Source organism: Pseudophryne corroboree, chromosome 3 (genome assembly GCF_028390025.1).
Source record: "Pseudophryne corroboree isolate aPseCor3 chromosome 3, aPseCor3.hap2, whole genome shotgun sequence".
Classification (NCBI taxonomy): Eukaryota; Metazoa; Chordata; class Amphibia; order Anura; family Myobatrachidae; genus Pseudophryne; species Pseudophryne corroboree.
The window spans coordinates 18,750,944-18,763,491 of NC_086446.1; the positions used below are offsets into that span (position 1 = coordinate 18,750,944).

The 12,548-nt window shown below is 46.8% G+C and overlaps 1 protein-coding gene across 1 annotated transcript in view; it reads right to left on the reverse strand.

The window, feature by feature from the left end:
• Window positions 1-8,510: 8,510 nt before the first annotated feature.
• LOC135054537 (nicotinamide N-methyltransferase-like) overlaps window positions 8,511-12,548 on the reverse strand; it is a 79,479-nt gene continuing 75,441 nt past the window's right edge. Inside the window, exon 3 of the mRNA XM_063957682.1 lies at window positions 8,511-8,931. Coding sequence (XP_063813752.1) covers window positions 8,511-8,931 — 421 coding nt within the window. The remainder of the gene's footprint in view (window positions 8,932-12,548) is intronic.

Sequence of the window (12,548 nt, forward strand, 5' to 3'; positions counted from 1 at the left end):
ACATATCTTTTGTATGTTATCATTGGCTGTAAACATTGAAATGATCAATACCATGTATCATTGTATATTACATCTTTCTTTTATTACTTTTAAAAAAAGATTGTGGTGGGGCGTGGCCTAGCAGCAGACCTGTGCAGACGTGTTTCACAGGAGCTCCTGCCTTTCGTCCACATATAACATTATTAATCGACACTCTGCTGCTCCCTGGTGATTTTAGGGACCCCCCTTCATCAGCTGGGGTCTTCCTGTGTAGGGCAGAGAGGTCCGCGGAGCCGGCGGGTGTCCCCTACACCCGTGCGGGTTGCGGCCTTCTGACCCAGGAGAAGCCGGGACCTCGATTTTACTGCTGCCCCAGAGGAGGAAGCCTGGTGTGGCTGGAATTGGCCGCGGAGGGTGGCCCCCCCCTCGCATCGGGACTCTGCTTCCCTGCCCGACGCCTCTCCGGATATTGCTCTGTGGAGGGGTGAGTGCTGCCCGCGGCCCCCTTACCTCGGACGGAGACCCGCAGGTCATCGCGGTCGCGCTGAGGAGATCTGAAGGCGAGCGGATCCTGCCACTCTCTCCCGCTGTGGTTGCTCTCCCCACTCACCAGCGCCCGGACTGAGGGACCCCGGCCTGCGCACAGTACCCGCCGCGGCACCCGCTCCCCTTCCTGGCTGCTCAGCTGGGGGCCTCCGGGGACCTTGACGGCCGGAGGTTTTAGATGAGATCTGGCGGCGCCATCTTAATTATTGGCATTGCGCCCACACCGGAATCCCTTGCGGCATGTGCTGCGGAGGCAGCTCGGATCTCCTTCTGCCGCTGCTTGGGGGGAAATTATTGGTGCCTCTATCCCCGGGCACTCTGTGAGGCCGCTCCAGCTGCTCTCATAACATAAATTAAGCTGGAGAGCGGCGGCCATCTTGGAGGAGGCAAGATTAGCACACATTATAGAGATTCTGCAGTCATATATAAAACACACTATACGGTGCATTTACTGGACGCAGGCTTATATAGTGCATTCCACGCCTCGCACCTTTTACGACTACCCAGTTTTTTACAAGAATTGCCTAGGCCTCACCCTCTGCACTGTGCGTCAGCGCCCCCTGCTGGAAGTCCATATATTGCATCTCCATCACCTGATACACAGGGGTACTATCTGCTGAGAAAGTGACGACAGTGACTCCCGGTAGTGGTGCACGCTACGGCATATATAGGATGTAGACACCTCTTCAATGAATCCCCACCGTAACTCCCCGCAATCGTTTTAGCTGATGTAATCCCGCACATGGTGTAAGAGGATATCTGCCGTCCTCGGCCTTAGACGGAATTCTTCTTTCTACTGGGGTTCTCTCATTCCCTCGAAGTGATACAGGATGGCTCCAAAAAAGAATAAAGTCTCCAAATCAATCTCTCAAGTTACCTTCTTCAAGCCTTCCCCCTATCGAAATAAGTCTCAGGGGCCTGGGTCTTCAGCCACCGGATCGGATCCCCCGCCAATAACTTCCTCGCCCGTGATGGCTCTATCTACATCCCAGAATTCCCCCCCCTCTTCTCACCTGGAAGACAGCGAAGCCTTAACGGTGGGCGCCATGAAGCAGTTGTTACACCAGTTTAAAGATGAGGTGGCGTCTGAATTTCGCACTATGTTACAATCTTGCCAGCGCTCTGTTGAAGATTTGGGCGAAAGGACCGGACACTTGGAAACAAAGATGGGCGAAATGGTAGGCTCTCACAATACTCTTATTGATTCCCATGATACCCTTGAGGGGGAGGTGGCGGCTCTGCGGGAAAAAGTAGCAGACTTGGAGGACCGCTCACGCAGAAATAATCTCAAGCTCAGAGGGGTACCGGAATCCGTATCTAATAGCAGCCTACATGACTATACAATCGAAATATTCAAGAAGCTGCTTCCCTCCGCTACATCTGCGGACTTGATATTGGACCGTATCCATAGGGTCCCGAAGGCCCGCAGTGCTCCCGAAGGGGCGTCGAGAGATGTTTTAATGAGAGTCCATTTCTTTCATATTAAGGAATCCCTGCTTAAAGCGGCTAGACCTTCCTCAGACACAGCGAAAGCTTTGAGCCCGCTTCAACTTTTTGGAGACCTTTCACACTACACCCTCACCAGGAGACGTTCCTTTCAGCCTGTCACTGTGGCCCTTAGGAAGGCGGGAATCGTATATAGATGGGGTTTCCCTACGCGTTTATTGATCTCTAGAGAAGGTTCAACTATCGTGGTGTCTTCGGCTGAGGACGGCATGAGACTTCTTCACAAATGGAATGTAGCTGGAGATCAGGGGTCCGGCTCTCCTGACCGCCGACTTCAGCAGGACTGGTCGATGGTTGGGAAGTAGGCCCTCCCCACTGCAGTATTTTTCCCCGCCATGAATGTTCATCTACAGGACTAGCACTGTCTCCATATGATTGTACTAATTCCAGGGTTTATCACAAGTTAAAGACCTGGTTACTACATGTTTAACACCCTTTAGGCTACGGTATGGCGGGGTTATTTCTTTTTTTTGTTTTTGCTAAGTTAACGGTTGTTGTGGTTTCACAGGCCCCTGGACTGGTCTATATGCTCCTCTCTGAGTCCCTTTATTGCTGTACCTACGGCATAGCTCTTTGCCGGTCCCGGGATCCTGTGACTCATTGCTAATAGATTATCATTCCATTCTTAACGACATTCTGTTTATATGCCATGTGCAACTGAATATAAAGTTTACATATGTTTGATTACTTGATTGCGGGGAGGTTGGCCACTAACCTCCCAAATTTGTTTGGTGAGGCGCTGTATGTTTTGGCGCCTTACTATGGCTTCGTCTCTGTACGGAGTCGACTTTTCTTGTTTTGTATACTATGTTTTTCTTTCTTCTCTCTTTGTCCTTCTCAGTGTGTCTCCTTTTGTGTCTCGTCCCCCCCATGCCTTCTTTTTCTTATTTCAAATGTGTACAGGGAATTGTACCTTTAATCGCATTTCTTGGTTTCAGCGGATGCTTCGTCTCCGGGTTAGTTTATTATGGTTAACTTAGTATCATTAAACGTTAAGGGATTAAATTCCCCACAAAAGCGTAGACTGGCCTTATCTTCCTTCTATAAAATGAAGGCAAACGTGGTTGCTATCCAGGAAACCCATTTTAGGAAATCAGACCCCCCTAGATTCTTTGATAATCACTTCCCTACCTGCTACATGGCCAATGGCCCCGTAAAAAAGGCCGGAGTGGCTATACTAATCTCTAGCGACTGCCAATTCACTCTAGAATCCCAAATTGTAGACCCCGAAGGACGGTATTTAGTATTAATCGGAAAGCTTGAGGATACGGTGGTCACCTTTGCTTCCTGCTATGCACCGAACTCTGGTCAGCTCTCCTTTTGCAGGAATCTATTCTCCCTGATTCAGAGGCACGCTAAAGGTGCAGTCATGCTGTTGGGGGACTTCAATTTAGTTGTAGACCCCGCTGTTGATAGATCTCTCCCCACCAGAAGTCCTATAGCTAAGCCCAGACCTTCCCCTATTAATACCCTCGGACTTCGCCAATTGCTAGGAGAGTACGAACTCTACGATGCGTGGAGAACTAAACATCCTACGGTTAGAGATTACTCCTTTTATTCACATGTCACTCCTCATACTCTAGAATTGATCTCGTACTGACTGACAGAATGTCGCTGCCAGTCATTATGAAAATTGACATACTACCGATGACATGGTCGGACCACTCTCCGCTAAAGGTCGTGTGGAAGCTCGGGGCCCGTAAAGTATCTCCGAGCCCTTGGAGACTAGGAAATTTCTTGCTTGGCCATCAAGAGGCTTCACTTGCCATTCAACAAACCTTAAGGGTATATTTAGAAACTAACAAACCCGAAGATACTTCAGTCTTTAATAATTGGTGCTCTTGTAAGGCTGTAATGCGGGGGGCTGCCATTCAGGCAGCTTCACGGCTGAAACGCTCTCAAAATGATGAACGTATTGAAGCCGAGAGAGAAGTTGCAAAATTAGAAATAGCACACAAGGCTGACCCCCATAATAGAACTGCCTTTAAGCTGTTGCTGGCCGCAAGGGAAAGGGTGAACACCTTTTCTCTTCGGGAAGTACAACGCAACCTCGCCCGATTGAATCAGAGATTTGGAAATAAGGCAGGGCGTCTCTTGGCGCGGAAACTGAGAGGTAGGCGAGCTAAGACCAGAATCCACTTTGTTTATTCTCCCACGGGTTCGAGAGTCTCTGATCCATATAGAATAGCAGATACTTTCGCAGAGTACTACTCCCGACTCTACAGCTTACAGTCAGACCCTGATACCCCCCAACCAATCGAGGCTGAAATCCAGTCATTTTTAAAAAACCTATCCCTGCCGACACTGAATTCCGAGACCTGCCTGTCCCTCGGCTCCCCATGGACTATGTCTGAACTTGAGGCAGCTATAGACGGTCTTCCACGAGATAAAGCCCCTGGCCCAGACGGTTTTCCATCTAATTTTTACAAAACCTATAAGGCGGACTTGGCTCCAGTGTTGTTGGCTGTTTTTAACGAGGCATCGGAGGTTGGGAGGTTCCCGAAAGAGATGCTTGAAGCGCGGATAGTAGCTATCCCTAAGCCGGGTAAATCTCCCACATCCGTTCAAAATTACCGACCGATAGCTTTGTTGAATACAGACGTAAAGCTTTTTGCTAAGATAATCGCTAACCGTCTTGGCCCCTTATTGCCATCCCTTATAGCTGCTGACCAGGTTGGTTTCGTCCCGGGCAGGCAGGCCCCGGACAACACTCGGAGAGTTTATAATGTCATTGAGTATTGTAATGCTAATAGAGTGCCCCTCCTCGTCCTATCGTTGGACGCAGAGAAGGCATTTGATAGGTTACACTGGGGATATCTGAGATCAGTTCTGGGTAAGTTTGGATTCCAGGGTAGGTTTCTAGATTCCATCTTTGCATTATATTCTGCCCCCTCCGCCAAGGTGTATGTCAATGAGTGTCTGTCCAGGGGTTTCGAGATTCTAAACGGCACAAGACAGGGGTGCCCTTTGTCTCCCCTGATCTTCGCTCTGGCTATTGAACCCCTGGCTGAGACCATTAGATCGGACACGGAAATCTCGGGACCCGAGATAGGGGGACTGAGTCATAAAATCAACCTCTTCGCGGATGATATTCTATTATGTTTGACAAACCCCGAATCCTCCCTTATCGGACTCCATGCCGTGTTAGATAAGTGCTCCAGACTGTCATTCTATAAATTGAATGCCTCCAAAACGGAAGCTTTACCGCTTCATATCCCGCCACATATCCTGGCCTTGCTTAAGGATAGATACAGATATGCTTGGCATACGAGATCCATTAAATATTTAGGTATACATCTATCGCTCGATAAAGACCTTTATGATTGTAACTATACACCTTTATTTAACGCCTTCGACAAATTGATTAAAGAGTGGTCTTTACATGAAATCTCCTGGCTGGGGCGTGTCTCTGCAACGAAGATGGTACTGCTACCGAAACTCCTCTATCTGTTTCGGGCCATCCCCCGCCATTTCCCTAAAGCTCTTAGTGTTAAAGCTAACAAAACCTTAGCAAACTTTATCTGGAAGGGAGCAAAACCACGGATCTCTAGGCAGGTTCTGTCATTGCCCAAGGGCTTTGGTGGGGTTGCATACCCCGACTTGGATGCATACCACTCCGCTTGCCTTCTCAGCCAGGCCCGAGATTGGTTTGTCGCTCAATCCCCCAAACCATGGGTAGTTATTGAAAAAGTATTTTTAGGACAGATTAATATTACAGATCTATTTCTACTACCTATACATAGTGTCCCGAAATGGGTGGGTCCTGGAGACGCGATTAGAAGTACTCTGAAGACATGGCACTCAGTTGTTGAGTCTGACCCAAATATAATATTACCCGCAGCGGACCTCTCTATCAGAACGGTTGCTTGTATTATCCCTGATCTTATATTAGACTCCTGGATTGATGCTGGAGTTGTGAGACTGAAAGATCTTTTTTTGAATAATAGCTTGATCCCGTTCTCTCAGCTTCAGTCTCAGTTTGGGATTTCAAAGCATGACTTTTTCAAGTATTTACAGCTACGCCATTGGCTCCAATCGCATGTTCATGGGTCCAGAGATCCCCTCCCTTTTCCAGCTAGTATGCTCTCTAGATTGTCATCCCCGGGCCATAGGGGTGGGATATCCAGGTGGTACCAGTATATTGTTCTTTTGAATAAAAAAGGCAAATTACCCGCGCAGTTGAAGTGGGAGAGAGATCTCTCTATTGTACTTCGAGAAGAAGAGTGGGATACAATTTCATCACTGTGCTTTAAAATCTCTAAATGTCTCCAGCACTCAGAAATGTTCTATAAATTATGCAATAGGGCGTACTTCACTCCGCAGAGGCTTCACCAGATCTGGCCCTCGACTTCCCAGCTATGCTGGAGAAAATGTGGTGGCGAGGGCTCCATTCTACATATTTTTTGGAACTGCCCAGTCTTGGGGCCTCTGTGGATGGAAGTATTCTCTCTTTTGGGGGAAATAGAGGGAACAACAGTGCCATTGGATCCGCTGCTTGCCCTGTTTCACTACCCTTCTCACACTCTTCTCAGCTGCGACAGGTATATCGTACGACATGTCTTAATATCAGCTAAAGCAGCGATAGGCCAACTGTGGAAATCACAGGCCATACCTCACATTCAGACTGTTATTAATAATACCCATAAGCATTTTCTGTTTGAAACAGCGGGATGTGTGTATTCTTCATCCCCTTCTTCTATTTACATGAGATGGTTTAAATGGAGTGAATTCCGGGAGAGACAGGGTCACTCCGTAATTTTTAGTGATCCCATTGACACGGCAATTCTGCATTCTCCACAACCTGATACTACCCATTAATGCAGATGCCCCCTCTAACTAACTAGATATTTATCTCTATGTTACAATATTTGAGTGAGGTGCTCCCCTGACACGCATATCCTTCTCCCTTTGTCTTTTTTTTTTTTTTTTTACCCTCATGTGTCGCTGTCTTGTTATATATTCCCCTCTCTACTGCACTTTCTACTCTGCTACTCTTAAGGTTATATATATGATTGATAGTTAAGAGAATATGTTTACACGGTTAGTGAACTGAGCTTTTAGACTCAGAGTTGCTATATATGATTGGACCTACAGTATTGGCTCAAAGGTGTACTCAATATATGGCCTATGTTCGTGTACATTTCTCTGTCTGGTTTTTCTTTCTATATTTGGAAATTAATAAAAAAATCATTTTTGAAAAAAAAAAAAAAAGATTGTGGAAAAAAGAAAGACGTGGGGTCTTGCTGTAAATGTATGCTGGCTGGAAGAACCGGGGAGCTACTTAGATTGATCAAAGTTCTACAGTATTTTGACAACATATTTCAATAGAAAATGTTTTAAGGTTACATCACAGTAATCCACAGACAGTCTCTTGTTCTCCGTGACATGAATCCTCATTTATTCCTTGTCTCCATGTCAGAGATCAGTGGGATAATAAAATGATATGTGGGTTATTGTAGTAACTACGAGTCTGCTGAGTGATTGACAGCAATGATCCCTGGTGGGTGACAGGGGGTCTACTACGATAACCCAGCTGTCGTGATACTGGCGCCGGGATCCAGACCGCTGGAATGCCGGCAGCGGGGTGAGTGCAAAGGAGCCACTTGTAGGCTCTCTCTCTGCTTGCCATGCCGCGGGCACGGTGGCACACTACGCGCACCATGCTATTTATTCTCCCTTTAGGGGTGTTGTGGACACCCCAAGAGGGAGAATAGTTGTCGTATCCCGGCAGACCGGGATCCTAGCGCCGGTATGCTGAGTGCCAGGATCCTGACAGCCGGGATATGGAATGTTTCCCGGGTGACAGAACCACTCACAGATCACACATGAATCTCAGGCTTTTTAATCAAACAATAAACTGCAAAAATTATTGATTACTTTATCTGTTGATTAGCGCAATACAAATGTACAGTAATATATGTGATTACTTATTATTAAGGTTTAACATTTGTAAATTGACAGGAAGATCAGCTATATTTATGTCTATTCGCATCTCAGACTTACAGTAGGGGATGATCTGAGTCACACGCTGTGGCCGCTTCTTTTAGTGTAGTTGCGTCTGCGACTATATGCTTATAGGGGTAGAAGCCCTTCCCCTGGTGTACAAACTGCGTCTAAATGTGCCAGGACTCAGGTCCCTGAAAAAATGTCCGCCGTGCCATTTTTCGGAGACTGGCACATGCACTGCAGACTCTGATACTGTGCCAGGGTCTCTAGCGCTCAGAGAACTAACAGCGCTGCTACCGGCTACGAGACGGGAGAGAAGGGGGTCTACACCTGGAGACTGCACATGGTTCCCCTCCTCTCTAGATACGCCCCTGGCACACATGGAACCTGTATACGGGCCCCCTCCTCTCTGAAACCACACCTGGAAAAACCCAATGCATTCTCAATACACTTCTACGTGCGTTTGTAAAAGCTACTTTATCTCGGTACAAACACAATCAGGATGTAGCCTCTGACTCAGAATCAGACACTTATTACTCTCTGCGAGCTGTGATAAATATAATTGCCTCATAGTCAGAAAGGTCACTATCTGCTGTTCTTTTCTGGACTGCACAGTGATCAATAATAAACCCTTCATCAGTGAGAACTTTTCTTACAAATTTCTCATCATATCTGACCACATGTACCCTGTCCTGCCCAACCATTGCATAAGTTATATTTAAAACCCCAAACAATATCAGGTATCCTTCAGGTTTTAGTAGCTTCACAATGTTTCTGAAACTCCTTATATAATCATCTTCGTCTTTGCTGATGGTCTCCAATATCCATGCACTGATGACACAGTCTGCTGGTGGGAGCACCTCCGGGTCTGTGAGATTCTCATTGTCAATGTCACATTTCATGATCTTTGTTATTGCCGACTTCAATGTCATGTGATTGTCCGGACATTGGTCACTGAAATATACAAACACAATAAGGTTCATTGGGATCTAAGACGAGCCATGCCATCACATGAGAAATAAGTTCCCAGTTCAGTTCAACCTCGCAGTACTTAGACTGTCTCAGCAATCCTGATCCTAGTTTAGATTTACTTAATCCATTACATTACTATACTCAGAAATAACCAGCATCAAGTTAATCCAGTTTTAGCCTGGGTTTTACCCGTTCTGGTCCCTGTCTGGTATCCTGAGAGGCAGTGCTCAAAGTGGTCCTAGAGAGGTGGTGGAACTCACTCCCCGTCCTCCCGGCGCCCATGCAATAAAGGTATTGTGCGCAAAAGGGGCATGGTCTCAAAAAGAAAGGGGCGTGGTCACACAATAGTAATAATGCCCACAGTAGTAGCACCCCTAATACACATAATGCCCACAGTAGTAGCACCCCTAATACACATAATACCCACAGTAGCAGCACCCCTAATACACATAATGCCCACAGTAGTAGCACCCCTAATATACATAATGCCCACAGTAGTAGCATCCCGTAATACACAATGCCCACAGCAGTAGCACCCCTTTTACAATGACCATAGTTGTAGTGCCCCTTATGCAATGTCCACTGTACTGGTAGTGCCCCTTATATAGAGTCCATAGTAGTGGTGCCCCTTATGCAATGCCCCCAGTAGTAGTGCCCCTTATGTCCCCAGAAGTGATGCCCCTTATGAAGTGCCCCCATTAGTAATGCCCTTAATGGTAATGCCCCCATAATAATGTCGCCGGTAGTAATGCCCCCAGTCGTTTAGCACCCTGGAGTTTAGCCCCAGTAGTTTAGCCCCCAGTGGTAATGCCCCTGCAGTTATGTCATGCAGATGTCTTGATAAAGGTCCAAACACAGACCGAAACGCGTCGACAGGAGGAGTGTGGACAGCCATTTTTTCCAGTTTTACCTTTAAAGACTCAGTAAGGTAAAGAATTGTTTTAAATTTTTTCATGGTTTTTGATGTAGAAGAAAACTTCCACCTTTTTTCTGCCTCCATACCTTTGTATGTACTGTATTGTTCTGGACATTGTTGTTTTTTACCTACCCGCATGTGGCGAGTGGTGTGGAATAAAATATAAGAATTTTTTTATCTTCACGTGGATTCTTAAATTTATGGAATTGCATGCATTTGGCTGGAAGATTTCCAGAAGAGCTGTATGAGAGAGGATATAAAAGAAACCCTGATGTGTATGACAAGAATCAGCTAGACTGTGAGTGGGGTACGCCCGCTAGAACCTTCTTCTTCTTCTATACAAAGAAACCGTTATATATATATATATATCACTTCCCCCACTCTGTGTAAGTGGGGTACGTTCACTATAAATTTACATCACTTTATATCACCAGGGTGTATTTTATTAAACACTGGAATGAGTACTTTTTGTATAAGGATCATCATATTTTAAGACACACATATATATAGATACCTTTATATACAGGTATCTTTTAATCAAAACTTTTTTGCACATATTTTTTGCACTAATTCACTGGTTCAGTCTACACATTGGTCCTTTTCAATTTTTCTCCCATATACCTGACACCGAGAGAGACTGTGGAGAAGCATAAGGCTACTACCAGTGAAAAACCAAAAGGGAAAAGAAACCTTGATACGCTTGTGGTCATCTTTAAACCCTGTAAGTAGGGTACGCATCTGAAGACAAAGATACCTTTATGTGCTTTCCTCATTCTATTAACCTAGTGAGTGGGGTACGCTAATTCAGAAACACAGTTACATTGGTGATCTGGTGAAGGAATGAAAGATAAAGATACCTCTATATATACAATTTTACGCTGCATAGTGTGAGTTGGGGTACGCCTAGACTACGCCTTTGATCATCCATTTAAAGGACTTGTTATACAGTGTGGTATATGGAAATATAGACTGTTCTACACATATACCATTTTTGTCTTTTATATATTATCTACATCACTGGAATACAATATCGGATGACTATAAGAAGAATAGAAAAGAAGAAAAATTTGAAGGATCTACTAAAAGGGACGTATTGTGCATTTGTTGACCTATGTACACTTAAGTATTATAATATAGCGCTAAGGATTGCATCCCTTCTACTTTCTTGTACTTACCGTTTGTGTGGGAGTGTGGTGATACTCTAAGGGGGGACGCAGTTCAGGGCAGCTTGTAGGCACCATTTGTGATAGGAGTCTCCACTCTTTATATTTCCCTGCAGTTATGACCCCAGAAGTTTACCCCCAGCTTGTTTAGCCTCCCAGTGGTAATGCCCCCTGTAGTTTAGCCCCATGTAGTTTGCCCCATGTAGTTTGCCCCAAGTAGTAACACTCCCTGTAGTTATGCCCCAGTTAAGCCCCCAGTAGTAATGCCCCCTTGTAGTAATGCCCCAGTAGTAATGCGCCCCTGTACTAATACCCCCAGTAGTAATGTTCCCAGTAGTAATGCCCCCAGTAGTAATGCACCCCTGTAGTTATGCCCCCAGTAGTAATGCACCCCTGTAGTTATGCCCCCAGTAGTAATGCACCCCTGTAGTTATGCCCCCAGTAGTAATGCGCCCCTGTAGTTTGTCCCCAATAGCTTGCTTCCTAGTAGTCTGCCCCCAGTAGTTATCCCCCCGTATCTTGTCCCCAGTAGTTTGCCCCCTGTAGCTTGCCTCCTTGTAGTTTGCCCCCAGTATATTGCCCCCTTGTAGTCTGCACCAAGTAGTTAGCCCCCAATAGTTTGGACTCCTGTAGCTTGCCCCCAGTAGTTTGGCCCCCTGTAGTTTGCCCCAGTAGTTAGCCCCCTGTAACATGCCCCCAGTAGTTAGCCCCCTGTAGCATAGCCCAAGTAGATTGTCACCAGTGGTTAGCCCCTGTAGTTTGCCCCCCTGTAGCTTGCCTCAGTAGTTTGTTCCCCTGTAGTCCCCCCCCCCAGTAGTTTGGCCCCTTGTAGCTTGCCCCCAGTAGTTTGGCCCCCTGTAGCTTGCCCCAGTAGTTTGCCCCCCAGTAGTTTGGCCCCCTGTAGCTTGCCCCCCTGTAGTTTGCCCCCCAGTAGTTTGGCCCCTTGTAGCTTGCCCCCAGTAGTTTGGCCCCTGTAGCTTGCCCCTAGAAGTTAGCCCCCAGCAGTTTGCCCCTAGAAGTTGTCCCCAGCAGTTTGGCCCCCTGTAGCTTGCCCCAGTAGTTTGCCCCCCCCTGTAGCTTGCTCCCAGTGGTTAGCCCCCTGTAGCTTGCTCCCAGTGGTTAGCCCCCTGTAGCTTGCTCCCAGTGGTTAGCCCCCTGTAGCTTGCTCCCAGTGGTTAGCCCCCTGTAGCTTGCCCCCAGTGGTTAGCCCCTAGTAGCTTTCCCCAGTAGATGCGCTGTAGTCACACAAGTAAAAAAAAAAGCCACCATACTTACCAAGCCTCGCTCCTGTGTCCGACCGCTGTGATCTGCTGGTGTCGGGCTCCCCAGCACTATGAGAAAGATGTCATGATGTCTCTCTCATAGCGCGCACTGACAGAGCCGGGAGCCGAAAGCCGGATCTCAGTATTGAGCCCCTGACGCAGTTTTCTGTGTAGGGAGAGCCGTGCGCTGCTGGTAACACAATCTCAGTGGGCGCCTAGCATCTCCCTGTGCGGTGCCAGCACACATCTGGTGAGGTG